The sequence below is a fragment of the Chiloscyllium plagiosum genome, unplaced genomic scaffold, assembly GCF_037043375.1.
Source record: "Chiloscyllium plagiosum isolate Xiang-an unplaced genomic scaffold, Cpla_swu_hap1 HiC_scaffold_13, whole genome shotgun sequence".
In the NCBI taxonomy this organism is placed as follows: Eukaryota; Metazoa; Chordata; class Chondrichthyes; order Orectolobiformes; family Hemiscylliidae; genus Chiloscyllium; species Chiloscyllium plagiosum.
Window position 1 is genome coordinate 35,256,446 of NW_028270151.1, and position 12,770 is coordinate 35,269,215.

The window sequence follows — 12,770 nt, forward strand, 5'->3', positions numbered from 1 at the left end:
TGAGACAATTCTAGTGCAAGATGGTTATTGTATTAAAGGAAAGGAAATGTGCAAATTGCTAGTTTCTCCAACCATTTTTGTTTCCTTCCACCCCCCCCCCCGCCAAAAAAAATTTCTATGTCTTTTTAATGGATAACATTGCTGTGCTTCAATCAAGTTGTGTAAGATACTCCACATGTTCTCACAACAAGAAATTGCTGCATGATGTATGATATCTGAAATGAATGTAATTCCGTGTTTTCCCTTTGTTTACCTTAATTTCAGAATGTATAACACCACATCCTATGCGTCAAGAATGTTACTTTTGAAAGTACAGAAATTGATTTTTAAGTTTTATTTTTCAGGTGGCTAACCAATTCTAGTGCTGCTACATTTGACCAGTAAGTCATTAAACTGAAGATAGGTGAAAATATTATCTTCAGTCACAAAATTTTTATTAGGTGGATAAGGGAATAATTATTGTGCTATGTGTGAAACAAAGCAAGTTGGTACTTCTAACTGAGTCTTGCTTACACAGTACAATTTATAAGTTTAATGCAGCTGGCCTAAATTAGAAGCTGCCATATTTGAGCATGACCCAATTTATTCTGTTCTGAATCAGTGGTGCTGGGAGAGCACAGCAATTCAGGCAGCATCCGAGGACAGGCAAAATCGACGTTTCGGGCAAAAGCCCTTCATGCCTGACTCCTTTTGATTTGTATATTTTTTAATGAGTTCAACATTCCTTGGTTGCTTTGTGGACAGAAATGACAAATACTTTTGGAAAGCACAATGCACAATAAATTTTTGAATTCAAGAAAATAAAAGATTATTTTATGATTGTCAGTCACACACATACTTGAAAACACTAATGGTTTAAACTGCTTCTCCTACCTTTCAGAGGTCGCATTCCCGTTAGCAGTGGAGGAATTTTGACTGTGTCCATTCAGAACCCATCTGCCAAAAATACAGAGTTTGTATTTTTTTACTTTTGTTATCATTTTTCTGACCTTTATTACCATTCTTTTGAGTTTAGCTATTAGGTTGTAATAACTAATAACGTGGTCTATTTTGATGTAACATATTAAGATCTATTTTTTCAACATTGCTGCACACCTCCCTCCTCACCAAATGCCTATTTCTTTTCAACCCCACCTCTGGTAAATGTGCTAATTTTATAAGATCTGGATTTTACACTAATTTCTCCATCTTTCTGTATAACGTACCTTTCAAAAACCTTCTTATAACCAACCTCTTTGTAAACAACAAAATTATTCACCTTTCTTTTTTGGCTCAGTGTATGTTCTTTCTAATTAAAGTTGCCATGCTCTCCCCAGACCATTGTGCTCCATTCTCATTTGAGAGATAACTGGTTTTGGTTTAACCTGAAGTGAAGGAGAGATTGAGAAGAAGAACTCTTCATGGTAACCTCGGGTGGTATGGGAATTGAACCTATGTTGTTCGCATCGCTCAGTATCACAAACTAGCCATCCAGCCAACTGAAATAACCTTTCTATCTTTTCCAATTACACTCTCATGGATAGTGGTTATTGTGGAAAAGAGAACGTATTTTATTCAGTTTGACATTAAATATTTTCTATAGCTCTCAACAGTTCCGAATCAGGCGTCCTCCTTTGGTGCCATTTGCAGTAAAAAAGGAAATCGATGAGAAGAAAGATCCACCGAAAGGAGTGCCTTTAGAATTTGATATCAACAGTGTTGGAAGACCGGTAAATATTTGCAAAGGATTTTAATATTGTTTATTTCATGTGTGTTCCAACCAGTTTTCAGTGGAAGATCATGTGTTCCTTTGTGACAGTTACTTTGCCTGTGCATCAAACTTATCACACCAATCCAGACATTTGATTGCAAATTATTTATTATGGATTTGAGTACAGTGGTATGTTCCCTTAGGCAGTCCAATTGTCTAATTTTTGTGGGAATTGCATAGCACAACTCTGGATCATGCAGTGTAGAGAAACTGATCTAGGGCAATAACCCAGTAAACCCAAGATCTGACATAAACTGATCCACTTAGGTATTGCTCATAATCCTTTATTGATGACTTGTGGTTTGACATTATACAGTCATAGTCATACAGTATAGAAACAGACTCTTTGGTCCAACTTGTCCTTGAGGACTAAACCCATTTGCATATCCCTCTAAATGTTTATTATTTGTGTACTTGCCCAAAAGTCTTTTAAATGTTGTAACTGTACCTGTCTGTACCACTTATGCTGGCAGTTCATTCCATATATGCAACACCCTCTGTGTGGAAAAAGTTGCCCCTCAGGTCTGTTTTAAAATTTTTCCTTTCTCACAATAAACTTATGCCTTTTTGTTTTAGGGGAAAAGAAACCTTGGCTATTCACTTATCTATGCCCAATTAGGATTTGATAAACCTCAAAGATAATAATAGATAATAGACAATAGGTGCAGGAGTAGGCCATTCTGCCCTTCGAGCCTGCAGCACCATTCATTATGATCATGGCTGATCATCCTCAATCAGTATCCTGTTCCTGCCTTATCTCCATAACCCTTGATTCCACTATCCTTGAGAGCTCTATCCAACTATTTCTTAAACAAATCCAGAGAGTGGGCCTCCGCTGCCCTCTGGGCAGAGCATTCCACACACCCACCACACTCTCGGTGAAGAAGTTTCTCCTCATCTCTGTCCTAAATGGCCTACCCCTTATTTTTAAGCTGTGTCCTCTGGTTCGGGACTCCCCCATCAGCGGAAACATGTTTCCTGCCTCCAGAATGTCCAATCATTTAATAATATTATACGTCTCAATCAGATCCCCTCTCAGTCTTCTAAACTCAAGGGTATACAAGCCCAGTCGCTCCAATCTTTTAACATAAGATAGTCCCGCCGTTCCAGGAATTGACCTTGTGAACCTACGCTGCACTCCCTCAATAGCCAGAATGTCTTTCCTCAAATTTGGAGACCAGAATTGCACACAATATTCCAGGTGCGGTCTCACCAGGGCCCTGGACAGCTGCAGAAGAACCTCTTTGCTTCTATACTCAATCCCTCTTGTTATGAAGGCCAGCATGCTATTAGCCTTCTTCACTACCTGCTGGACCTGCATGCTTACCTTCATTGACTGGTGTACAAGAACACCCAGATCTCTTTGTACTGCCCCTTTACCTAACTTGACCACCCTGTTATATGTTTGAACCTGAAAGGATGCCAGACAAATTCTAAAATATAATTACAGCCAATACTCCATTAATTTTTGCTGACAGTTGCTATGGATGGCCTTGGCACTACGAGCATAGGAAACAATAATCAAAGTGGCATCTTCCAGCTGTGAAATGTGCAGATGGATATTAAGGGCAATCCATGTTAGGGTGTTTATGAAATTTCATTTGGAGTCATACAGCATGGAATTAGTCCACAATGACCATGTTCCTAAACTAAACTTGTCCCACCTGCCTGTGTTTGGCCCATATCCCTCCAAAACTTTCTTATCCATGTACTTATCCAAATGTTTTTTAAATACTGTAACTGTACCTGCATCCACAACTTCCTCTGGCAGTTCATTCCACACATGAACCACTCCACATCAACAAAAATGTTGCCCTTTATGTCCTTTTTGAAACTTTCTCCTCTCACCTTAAAAATATGCCCCCTAGTTTTGAATCCCCCCAACCCCCCTCCTGCCCCACCTCAGCACTGAGGCTTCCATGTGAAAAATAGGAATAGGATGAGATAGCAGAACATTGCTGGTGGTTGGGAACTTAGTTCAACATGGGCAAGCATTTTTGAGAGGAAAGGAAGGGTTTTAAAATTTGAGAACTATTATCTGTTTCATTTAATCTATGTTGATGCTGTTTGGTAAAGACAGACAGTTATGCAGGTTGAATATATTGACAAATATCTCAGAATAATTGTGTTTTTCTTGTAGACTGGCATTACCTTGAATGAACGATTTGCTATTCTCAAAGAGCGGAGAACAGCAGATACACCAAATAAAGGAGGACGTTTTGTGACTGTGGGTTAGAATGAGCTAAATGACATTTCATCTGACAGAATTGTTGGGAAGCTGCACCAGGAACAATGGAATGAATGATTTGCTGTTACAAACTGACTACACGTATAAGCAGATCTGTTTGACTGTACTTTAAGGATCATTGTACAGTAACTATATGGAAGAACTACTGACATTCCAATTATGTTTTAAAGTTTTGTTTTTGCCTGAGGAATGGTAGTTGGAGATGATATTGAACAATCTGTTTAAATTGTCTCATTGAAAAGACTGAAGTTTGTTAATTTCAAGGAACAATTCATTAGATGAAGAGAATATCTAAGTCCAGCACAAACAAACTTAAAATCCAGTATTTTTGAAGACTTGTTGACGTTTCAATCTAGAAACATTTTTTTATTCAAGTTTACTTGTTTCAAAGTTTTGTAAGGAGGATTATGTCCATTGGCATAATGATGCCTCATCAAAAAGAATCCAAAGGCAGTCCCTTTCCTTAATTAGTGATTGCAAATATTTTCCATGCTTGTCAGTCCAACTCGCCATAAAGCACCATAAGAATTCTCAAAGATGACGACAAAACCTCGACTTAAAATACAGCTTTGTAATAATACAGGACTCTGTTGATTCCTTAACATTGGAATTAATGTGAAATTATGCTCTATATGGTCTGGGAAATTGAGATGCCACGTTTGAAAATTAAAGATGGGAAAGCATTTGATTTCCTTGAAGGTGGCTATGCAGCAACTAATCAAGCACTATTTTTGGGTATTTTGTATTAAATCTCATTAACAAAGATCGGAACATCTAAATGAAGTTCTTATACTGTTTAGATGCTTGAACTTTCATTTTTAATAATGAATACAGTGTTTAAAAGATTTAATTTGTTTCCCTTGTCAAATGGGAGGTGTAATGACTTGGGACATTTGATCACAGCTCATCTATTTTGAAAATAGACAAGCTGTTTTCATTTGTCTGAATCATTTAGTAATTTAAAGTCCTGTCAGATGCTGTATTACATGAGGGACATAAGCATTGTTTTGCATATACAACTTGTACTGTTTTGCATTAAAAAAAAAAGTTGAAAATCCTGTTGTGTGCTACATGTGAAAATTGTTTACAAAAATGAACTTGCAAATCTAGGTGCATAACCATATAAAAATTCGGTCGGACGTTACATACCGACACTCATGCCAGTTTGTTTCCCAGGTCGAAGACATTCCTGGTGCATTCTTGTCATTCAGATAGGAAATGGAAGCCTGTACCCAAACACAGTAAGGACTTTGTGCATAAGAACGTCAAATGCTTATAGAGGTTAAGATGGACAGTGATCTGCAATTGTATGTACAATTTTAATCTCATTATCTAAGGAAACATTTAGTTTCCGTAGAAGAGTGTGACAAAGGGTTCCCAGGATAATCCCTGGGTGAGAAGGTTGTCCCCTGAATAAATTGGATCTGTATTTTTTTTTAAAGAGTTTAGAAGAATGAGAGGTGACCTCATTAAAGAATCCTTCCAGCTTAGATGCAGGAAGGATGTTTATCCTCATACAAGTGTCTAGAACTCAAACTGCAGTCTCAGAACAAGGTTAAGCTATTTAGTGCAGAGATGAGAAGGAATTTCTTCGGAGAGTGGTGAATCCTTGGAATTTTCTTCCAAAAGGTTGTTAAGTGTCAGGCATTGAGTATTTTTTTACAAAACTTAAACTCGGATGTTAAATAGATCTTAAAAATATAACGGGATATAGGTGTAGCGTGGGAGAATGATATTGGAAGATACTGAGCTCGCTGAATGAAGAAAAGGGTCGAGATGCTGTATGGCCTGCTTCTAGTTCCTATATTTTTCAAATTAAGATTCAATTACTTAATCTACCATTGCAACTTCAATGATGCTGATTGGAATGAAAGCTTGATTAAATTTATCTAGCCTTGTGTGGACAGTAATTCCTGAGCAATTCCCCATTTGGATAAAAACACATGATCTAGCTAAATGCTGGGACAAAAATGGAGAGAAAGAGACAGGATGAGGGGTGATCAAGAATGCCAAAGTTAGAAACAATTGAGGAATAAGGTGAGATACTGCACTGGATAGATTGTAAATTCTGACACTGTTTACAGCTCTTTGTGGCAAAGACAGAATTTGTGTGGAGAGTGTAGGCTTTAGGACAATTATACACAGCTGTGGTTTGCATACCACAAAGTTGCACATGATATCGTATGCAAAATAAAAGTAAAGCATTTTAGCTTTTAAATAATTACATTAAACTATGAGCTCAAAATATCTAGGCCGGATATTGGTGAGCTTTACTCATTTGCAGCTGATGTTTGTCTTGTGCAAAATTACAGAGAAATAGAACACACCAACAGGTAATTTGGCAGAATTAATCTGTGCTGTTCTACTGTCTGAAACTCCTATTTCAACTACCTCATATTGGTTTCACAGTGTAGTTTTCTATTCCCTTTTCTCATGCACTCATTTTTCATTAAAGCTTTGACTTCCTGGGATAAGAGTGCCACATTTTAATTTGAGTGAAGAAATTTATCTGTATTCCTGCAAGGACCAAATGGCGGCCTCCTGTGTCACAATGGTTCTGGCTCTTCTTTCCCTGTTGGATTTATCAGTTTTGATATTTATGACTGATAGTTTTGGATTTTTCCACCGGTAGAACTTTCTCCCCTTTGTCCAACCTATTTAAAGTAGAGAAGTGCAAATTATTGCACTCAAAAGAGAAAGACGGTCAAGATACATATTCCCTGGATAGTATTGAAGGACTTTGGAAATTTTACAGGCTCAATAATGTAGAGTAGAAAATAACATAGCCAATATTAGGCTGAATCATTTAGCCAAAATACAGTCATAGGAAGTTGTACAGTACCTGGTCAGCCCACCCATTAAGTACTTAGTTCAGTATTGGTTTGTGACATATAAAGAACTAATAACAGGAAGAGCTACTTCATTAAAAAAACACACTGGATGTGGATTTTATGCTAGACCCGGAGCTAAAAGCTAGACTGATTTAGATAATTAAATGCTTAATTAGGTGACTGTACCATGTATCTTGCTGAATAAATTAAGGTGGACCAAATACCTTCCTGGTCAGTAATTACTTTGTGAAATGGTCTGTATTAACTATCCATATTTCTCCTAGTAGAGACTAGTATTGTGCAGTCATAGAACTGCTTTATTAAATTGGGCCTCAAACCCATAACTTTTCTCATATTAATATAAAGACATCAATGACAGTATATTTGTCCACAATACACTAAATGTGATCTCACTAACACCCTAAAAAGTAGTATCCACTTTTACATTCCATTTATCCTTGCAATAAAGGCCACCTCCTTCATGAATCTCCATTGTGATATGATGGTAAGGTTTGGGTGCTGTGATGATGTCTTGAGTCATGCTGTTGAGAGTTCCTTGCTCTGGGTAAGGTGACTCATTTTGACAAGAGGGTGGGATGCTAGACAGTCCTCAATGCAGAACAGGTGAAAGAAGACAGCATATCACTGGCTATGAAGGCTGCAGTGGTCAAGTGGTCATGGTCACTGTGGTTCAACGCATCATCGCAGTCTGACCATGGACCCTTCAAGACCATGTGGACAATGACAGTACTGCACAGGCTTCAGTAACGATCCATTTGCCAAGTTCTGTGTCGACAGTGCTGTGAATTTGGGAGTCCTCAGTCAAGAATCTGCACAGAAGTCGGATACCTATGTTGGGTCAGAGGTGTTTAGGCCGAAGAATCAGTGACTTAGCAGTCCTCTTCAGGATACTCTTTGTACACCGTAAATAGAGAAGGGACGAGAAAAAGTGACCACCATCTTTGTGATCAAAGAAAGTAAACTCAAAATTTTGCAAATTAGAATCTTACATAATTTATAATTAATCAGCATCTTGGATAAACTACCAAACTCTCCAATTGTACAAATTAAAGGCACAAGACACAACATTTCTAGTTCATCCATAAATGGTGTGCCATAGCCATGAGTTGAATGTGTCAACCCCTTGTTTCAGATGAAGGTATGAAGGAAAATTTCTATTCTGACCTTGATGAAGTCCTCCCTGCCATCCCAGCTGCACCACCTCAAGCCTTTAACAAGCTACGACAATTTGTATTTGACAACAAAGATTTTCACAACTTATTAAAAGCAATTGTCATTATCACACACGTACTGCAATGAGACTTGTGTTATGTATGAATGATATGTAATAACACTAGAGAAATTCCATCAGCAATGCCTGTGCCACATTCTCTGGGTTCACTCAGAAGATTACTGAACAAATGCTGATATCTTCCTTTGAGGCCAGCCCTACAAACATTCAGGCAAAACCAACTACAATGACTGGATACTGTTCAAATGGCTGAAACTTATCTCCCCCCTTAAGTCCTTTTCTCCTAAAATTCAAATGGCCAGCATTCCAACGAGGATAGAGAAAACTCGACAAAAACACTATGAGATTCTTCTTAAAGCATAGCAACATTGATATTAATGACCGGGAGGAGCTTGCTACAGGTCTTTGAAAATGGTAACAACTTAGTCATCAAGCTGCATCATGCTATAGGTTCAAATGTTTTAAATAATATGGCAGAGTTGTTGCAGAGAAGCAAAAGAAAGGAAGTAAATCTTGTACTCCAGATCCCCCCACCATGTGGTATATCCTGTCCCATGTATCCAAAGATCTGTAGATCAAGAACCAGCCTCTTCTGTCACATGAAGACCTGAGGCAGAAACTTGCTTCCCTGAGTAGATGCCATCCTTCACTCAGGGGATAACCAACAAAGAAGACAGTATTTCACTGGCCTTGCCAATTCATTTCTGTATCTGCATGCTCACCTGTTTGTATTGCATGTACAAGAATACCCAAATTCTCTGCCTTTTTGTTCAAGAAGGGGAGTAAAGACAACTCTGATAATTAGAGACCAGTGAGCCTTACTTTGGTTCTGGGTAAAGTGTTGGAAAAGATTATAAGAGAGAGGATTTATAATCATCCAGAAAGAAATAAGTTGATTAGGGATAGTCGACACGGTTTCGTGAAGGATAGGTCATGCCTCACAAAATTTATTGAGTTCTTTGAGAAGGTGACAAAACAGGTTGATGAGGGTAAAACCGTTGATGTGGTGTATATGGATTTCAGTAAGGCGTTTGATAAGGTTCCCCATGGTAGGCTACTGCACATCATGCGGAGGCATGGGATTGAGGGCGACTTAGTGGTTTGGATCAGAAATTGGCTAGCTGAAAGAAGACAGAGGGTGGTGATTGATGGGAAATGTTCATCCTGGAGTTCAGTTATGACAGGTATACCGCATGGATCTGTTTTGGGTGCACTGCTGTTTTCTTATATTTATAAATGACCTGGATGAAGGCATAGTGCCGAAGGATGTTGTAGGCTATAGAAGGACATAAATAAGCTGCAGATCTGGGCTGAGAGGTGGCATATGGAATTTAATGCAGATAAGTGTGAGGTGATTCACTTTGGAAGGAATAACTGGAATGCAGAGTACTGGGCTAATGGTAAGATTCTTGGTAATGTAGATGAGCAGAGATATCTCGGTGCCCATGTACAGAGATCCCTCAAATTTGCCACCCAGGTTGATGGGGCTGTTAAGAAGGCATACAATGTGTTAGCTTTTATTAGTAGAGGGATCGAGGTTCGGAACCATGAGGTCATACTGCAGCTGTACAAAACTCTGGTGTGGCCGGACTTGGAGTATTGCGTGTAGTTCTGGTCACCACATTGTAGGAAGGATGTGGAAGCTTTGGAAAGCGTTTAGAGGAGATTTACTAGGATTTTGCCTGGTATGGAGGGAAAGTCTTACATGAAAAGGTTGATGGACTTGAGGCTGTTTTCATTAGAGAGAAGAAGGTTAAGAAGTGACTTAATTAATTGAGACATATAAGATAATCAGAGGGTCAGATAGGGTGGACAGTGAGAGCCTTTTTCCTAAGATGGCAATGGCTAGCATGAGGGGGAATAGCTTCAAATTGAGGAGTGATAGATAGAGGACAAATATCAGAGGTAGTTTCTTTACTCAGAGAGTAGGAGGGGAATGGAACCCACTGCCTGCAACAGCAGTAGACTCGCCAAGTTTATGGGCACTTAAATGGTCATTGGCTAGGCATTTGGATGAGAAGGGACAGTGTAGGCTAGATGAGCTTCAGATTGGTTTCACAGCGTTGCACAATGTCGAGGTCCAAAGGGCCTGTACTGCGCTGTAATGTTCTATGTTCAACCATAAAATTCTGTATCTCTCCACTTAAGTAATATTCTACTTTTCTATTCTTCAAATCAAAGTGTATATCCTCATGTTTTCCGACATTATACACTAATCTACAAAACCTTGGAGATCCTCTCTGCCTGCGTTATAAAGATGGTTCATATTTCATTATTTTTGTGTATTTGATTTTGAAGGATTTTTGAGAAGTCTGTATTTTGTTTTTGAAAGGTCAATGGAAAGATTCATTAAAATTTTTTAAAACAAGCCATTTCTTTGAAAGCCCATAGTAATTCGACATAATTGCTGGGCTTGACTATTTGAACTTATTTAAGAGAAAATATCTGATTGTTATTCAACTGAATTTTGTGGCTTTTCTGATTTAACAATGTTTGCAACTCTGGCAATTTTGTTTTGAAGTTTTTACTTGAAGAAAGTCTGCTATAGTACAAGCTGGTCAGTTTATGAATTCAGTTTCTGAAGCACATTTGTGATAAATTCAGTGTGAAACACAATAGTTCTGGAAAAATTACTGAAATAACTTATCAATACTCTACTTCCAGGGCAAGCTATGACTGATTAGAACCGAGAGACAACCATGCATGAATAGTGACTTGACAATACATGCAAGAACATCAAACTGACGAAGTCCAAAACATTGTACACCTTTTTTTTTGCCTTCAAGAATAACCAGGATTGGTTAATAAGTGTTTTTCTTTTATAGTGAACCTCTCCTGAGAGAGAATTCCCCCTTTACATGATGTGTGTGGGTTTTCTATATGTTTTGGGTTATTTAGAGAGATGAATTTATATTTTCAGATTCCAAATTGTGTGTAAGTTAATCAATTTTGCATCATTATTGAATGGATTTTATTTTAAAATATATAATTTTTTTTATTCTAAGACTAATACAGAGAAAGCATGTAAATAGCTATCAGGACTTGCATATTATATAGATGTAAGTTGGTTCGCTGAGCTGAAAGGTTTGTTTTCAGACGTTTTGTCACCACACTAGGTAACATCATCAGTGAGCCTCCAGTGAAGCACTGATGTGATGACCTGCTTTCTATTTATATATTTAGTTTTCCTTGCGTTGGTTGTGTCATTTCCTGTAGTGATGTCATTTCCTGTTCTGTTTTCTCAGAGGGTGGTAAATGAGGTCCAAGTCAATGTGTTCGTTGATAGAGTTCTGGTTGGAATGCCATGCTTCTAGGAATTCTCATGCGTGTCTCTGTTTGGCTTGACCTAGGATGTTGTCCCAGTCGAAGTGGTGTCCTTCCTCATTTGTATTAAGGATACCTAGTGATAGTGTGTCATGCTGTTTTGTGACTAGTTGATGTTCATGTATCCTGGTGGCTACCTTTCTGCCTGTTTGTCCAATGTATTGTTTGTTACATTTTTGCAAGGTATTTTGTAAATGACGTTCGTTTTGCTTGTTGTCTGTATAGGGTCTTTTAAGTTAATTAGCTGCTGTTTTAGTGTGTTGATGGGGTTGTGGGCTTCCATGATGCTAAAAGGTCTGAGTAGTCTGGCACTCATTTCTGAGATGTTTTTGATGTCGGGGGATATTCACCACAGGAAATGACATCACTACAGAAAATGACACCACTAACTCAAGGAAACCTAAACACATAAATAGAAAGCATGTCATAACACCAGTGCTTCACCAAAGGTTCACTGATGAAGTTGCCTCATATGGTGACAAAACATCTGAAAACAAACCTTCCAGCTCAGCGAGCCAACTTACATCCAGAACCTCAACCTGAGCTACAAATCTTCTCAAACCTCGCTTGCATATGTTTAGTTTATATTGTGGTACACGGAGTAACAAATGGGTCTAGAGAAAAGAATGTGTAATCATCTCATCTAACGCCTGTGAGAGGAAATGTCAGTCTGTATCACTGCTGGCTTTCCTACTTTCTTGTCAGAGTAGTTGGTATTTGAACTGTACACCCTGATGGATCATTTTGAGTTGATTTCATGGCTCCTGTGTGAATGAATGCACCTTTTCTCCCTGAACTCTTTCAATTATGTACTACAGATACTATCCAGTACGACTAAAAGACTTGTAATTATGTATTTCCATTACTGTAAAAAAAAACTCAGATTTAAGACAGAGATGTAGAGAAAAGTGTGTGAGCAATTGGATTGGATTAATTCAATCCATAAACCATGGTTGCACAACCACTCCTAGTCCAAGCCCACTATTCAATGCTACCACCCAATTTTCTCACCACCTCCATGTGAATTAACCTTATCAAAGCTCCTGATAGCAAATTACAAACAGAGTGTCAGATTTTTAAGTTATAGAATAGCACATCATGCAAAACAGCCACCTTTCCCCTATATGCCTTTAAGTGTTCTCTTTTCTTATAATTATCCATTTTTGATTACCTGGATAATTAGGCTCCACCATCATGCTCGTTGAATTCCAGTTCCGAACCAGAATGTAATAAGGTGTATCCTCATATCCCTATTGCCTCTTTTGTCAATTATCTTAAATTTATATCCTCTAATTCTCGCACAGTTTCTTTCTCTTCAATAAATGAATGCCTAGACTAAGATTAGGGCTGGAAATGTGTTGCTGG

At 38.2% G+C, this 12,770-nt stretch overlaps 1 protein-coding gene and 1 long non-coding RNA gene across 4 annotated transcripts in view; one reads left to right on the forward strand and one right to left on the reverse strand.

Moving 5' to 3' along the window:
• The window catches only part of LOC122556030 (UAP56-interacting factor-like), a 32,385-nt gene extending 27,330 nt beyond the window's left edge, over positions 1 to 5,055 (forward strand). For all 3 annotated transcript variants that reach the window (XM_043702405.2, XM_043702407.2, XM_043702406.2), the window contains exons 7-10: positions 345 to 380; positions 881 to 952; positions 1,583 to 1,709; positions 3,891 to 5,055. In XM_043702405.2, coding sequence (XP_043558340.2) covers positions 345 to 380; positions 881 to 952; positions 1,583 to 1,709; positions 3,891 to 3,986 — 331 coding nt within the window. In that variant the 3' untranslated portion in view covers positions 3,987 to 5,055. The remainder of the gene's footprint in view (positions 1 to 344; positions 381 to 880; positions 953 to 1,582; positions 1,710 to 3,890) is intronic.
• Positions 1 to 12,770, reverse strand: part of LOC122556032 (uncharacterized) — a 47,187-nt gene that overhangs the window by 28,336 nt on the left and 6,081 nt on the right. Inside the window, exon 2 of the long non-coding RNA XR_006313439.2 lies at positions 874 to 936. This is a non-coding gene — a long non-coding RNA (uncharacterized LOC122556032). The remainder of the gene's footprint in view (positions 1 to 873; positions 937 to 12,770) is intronic.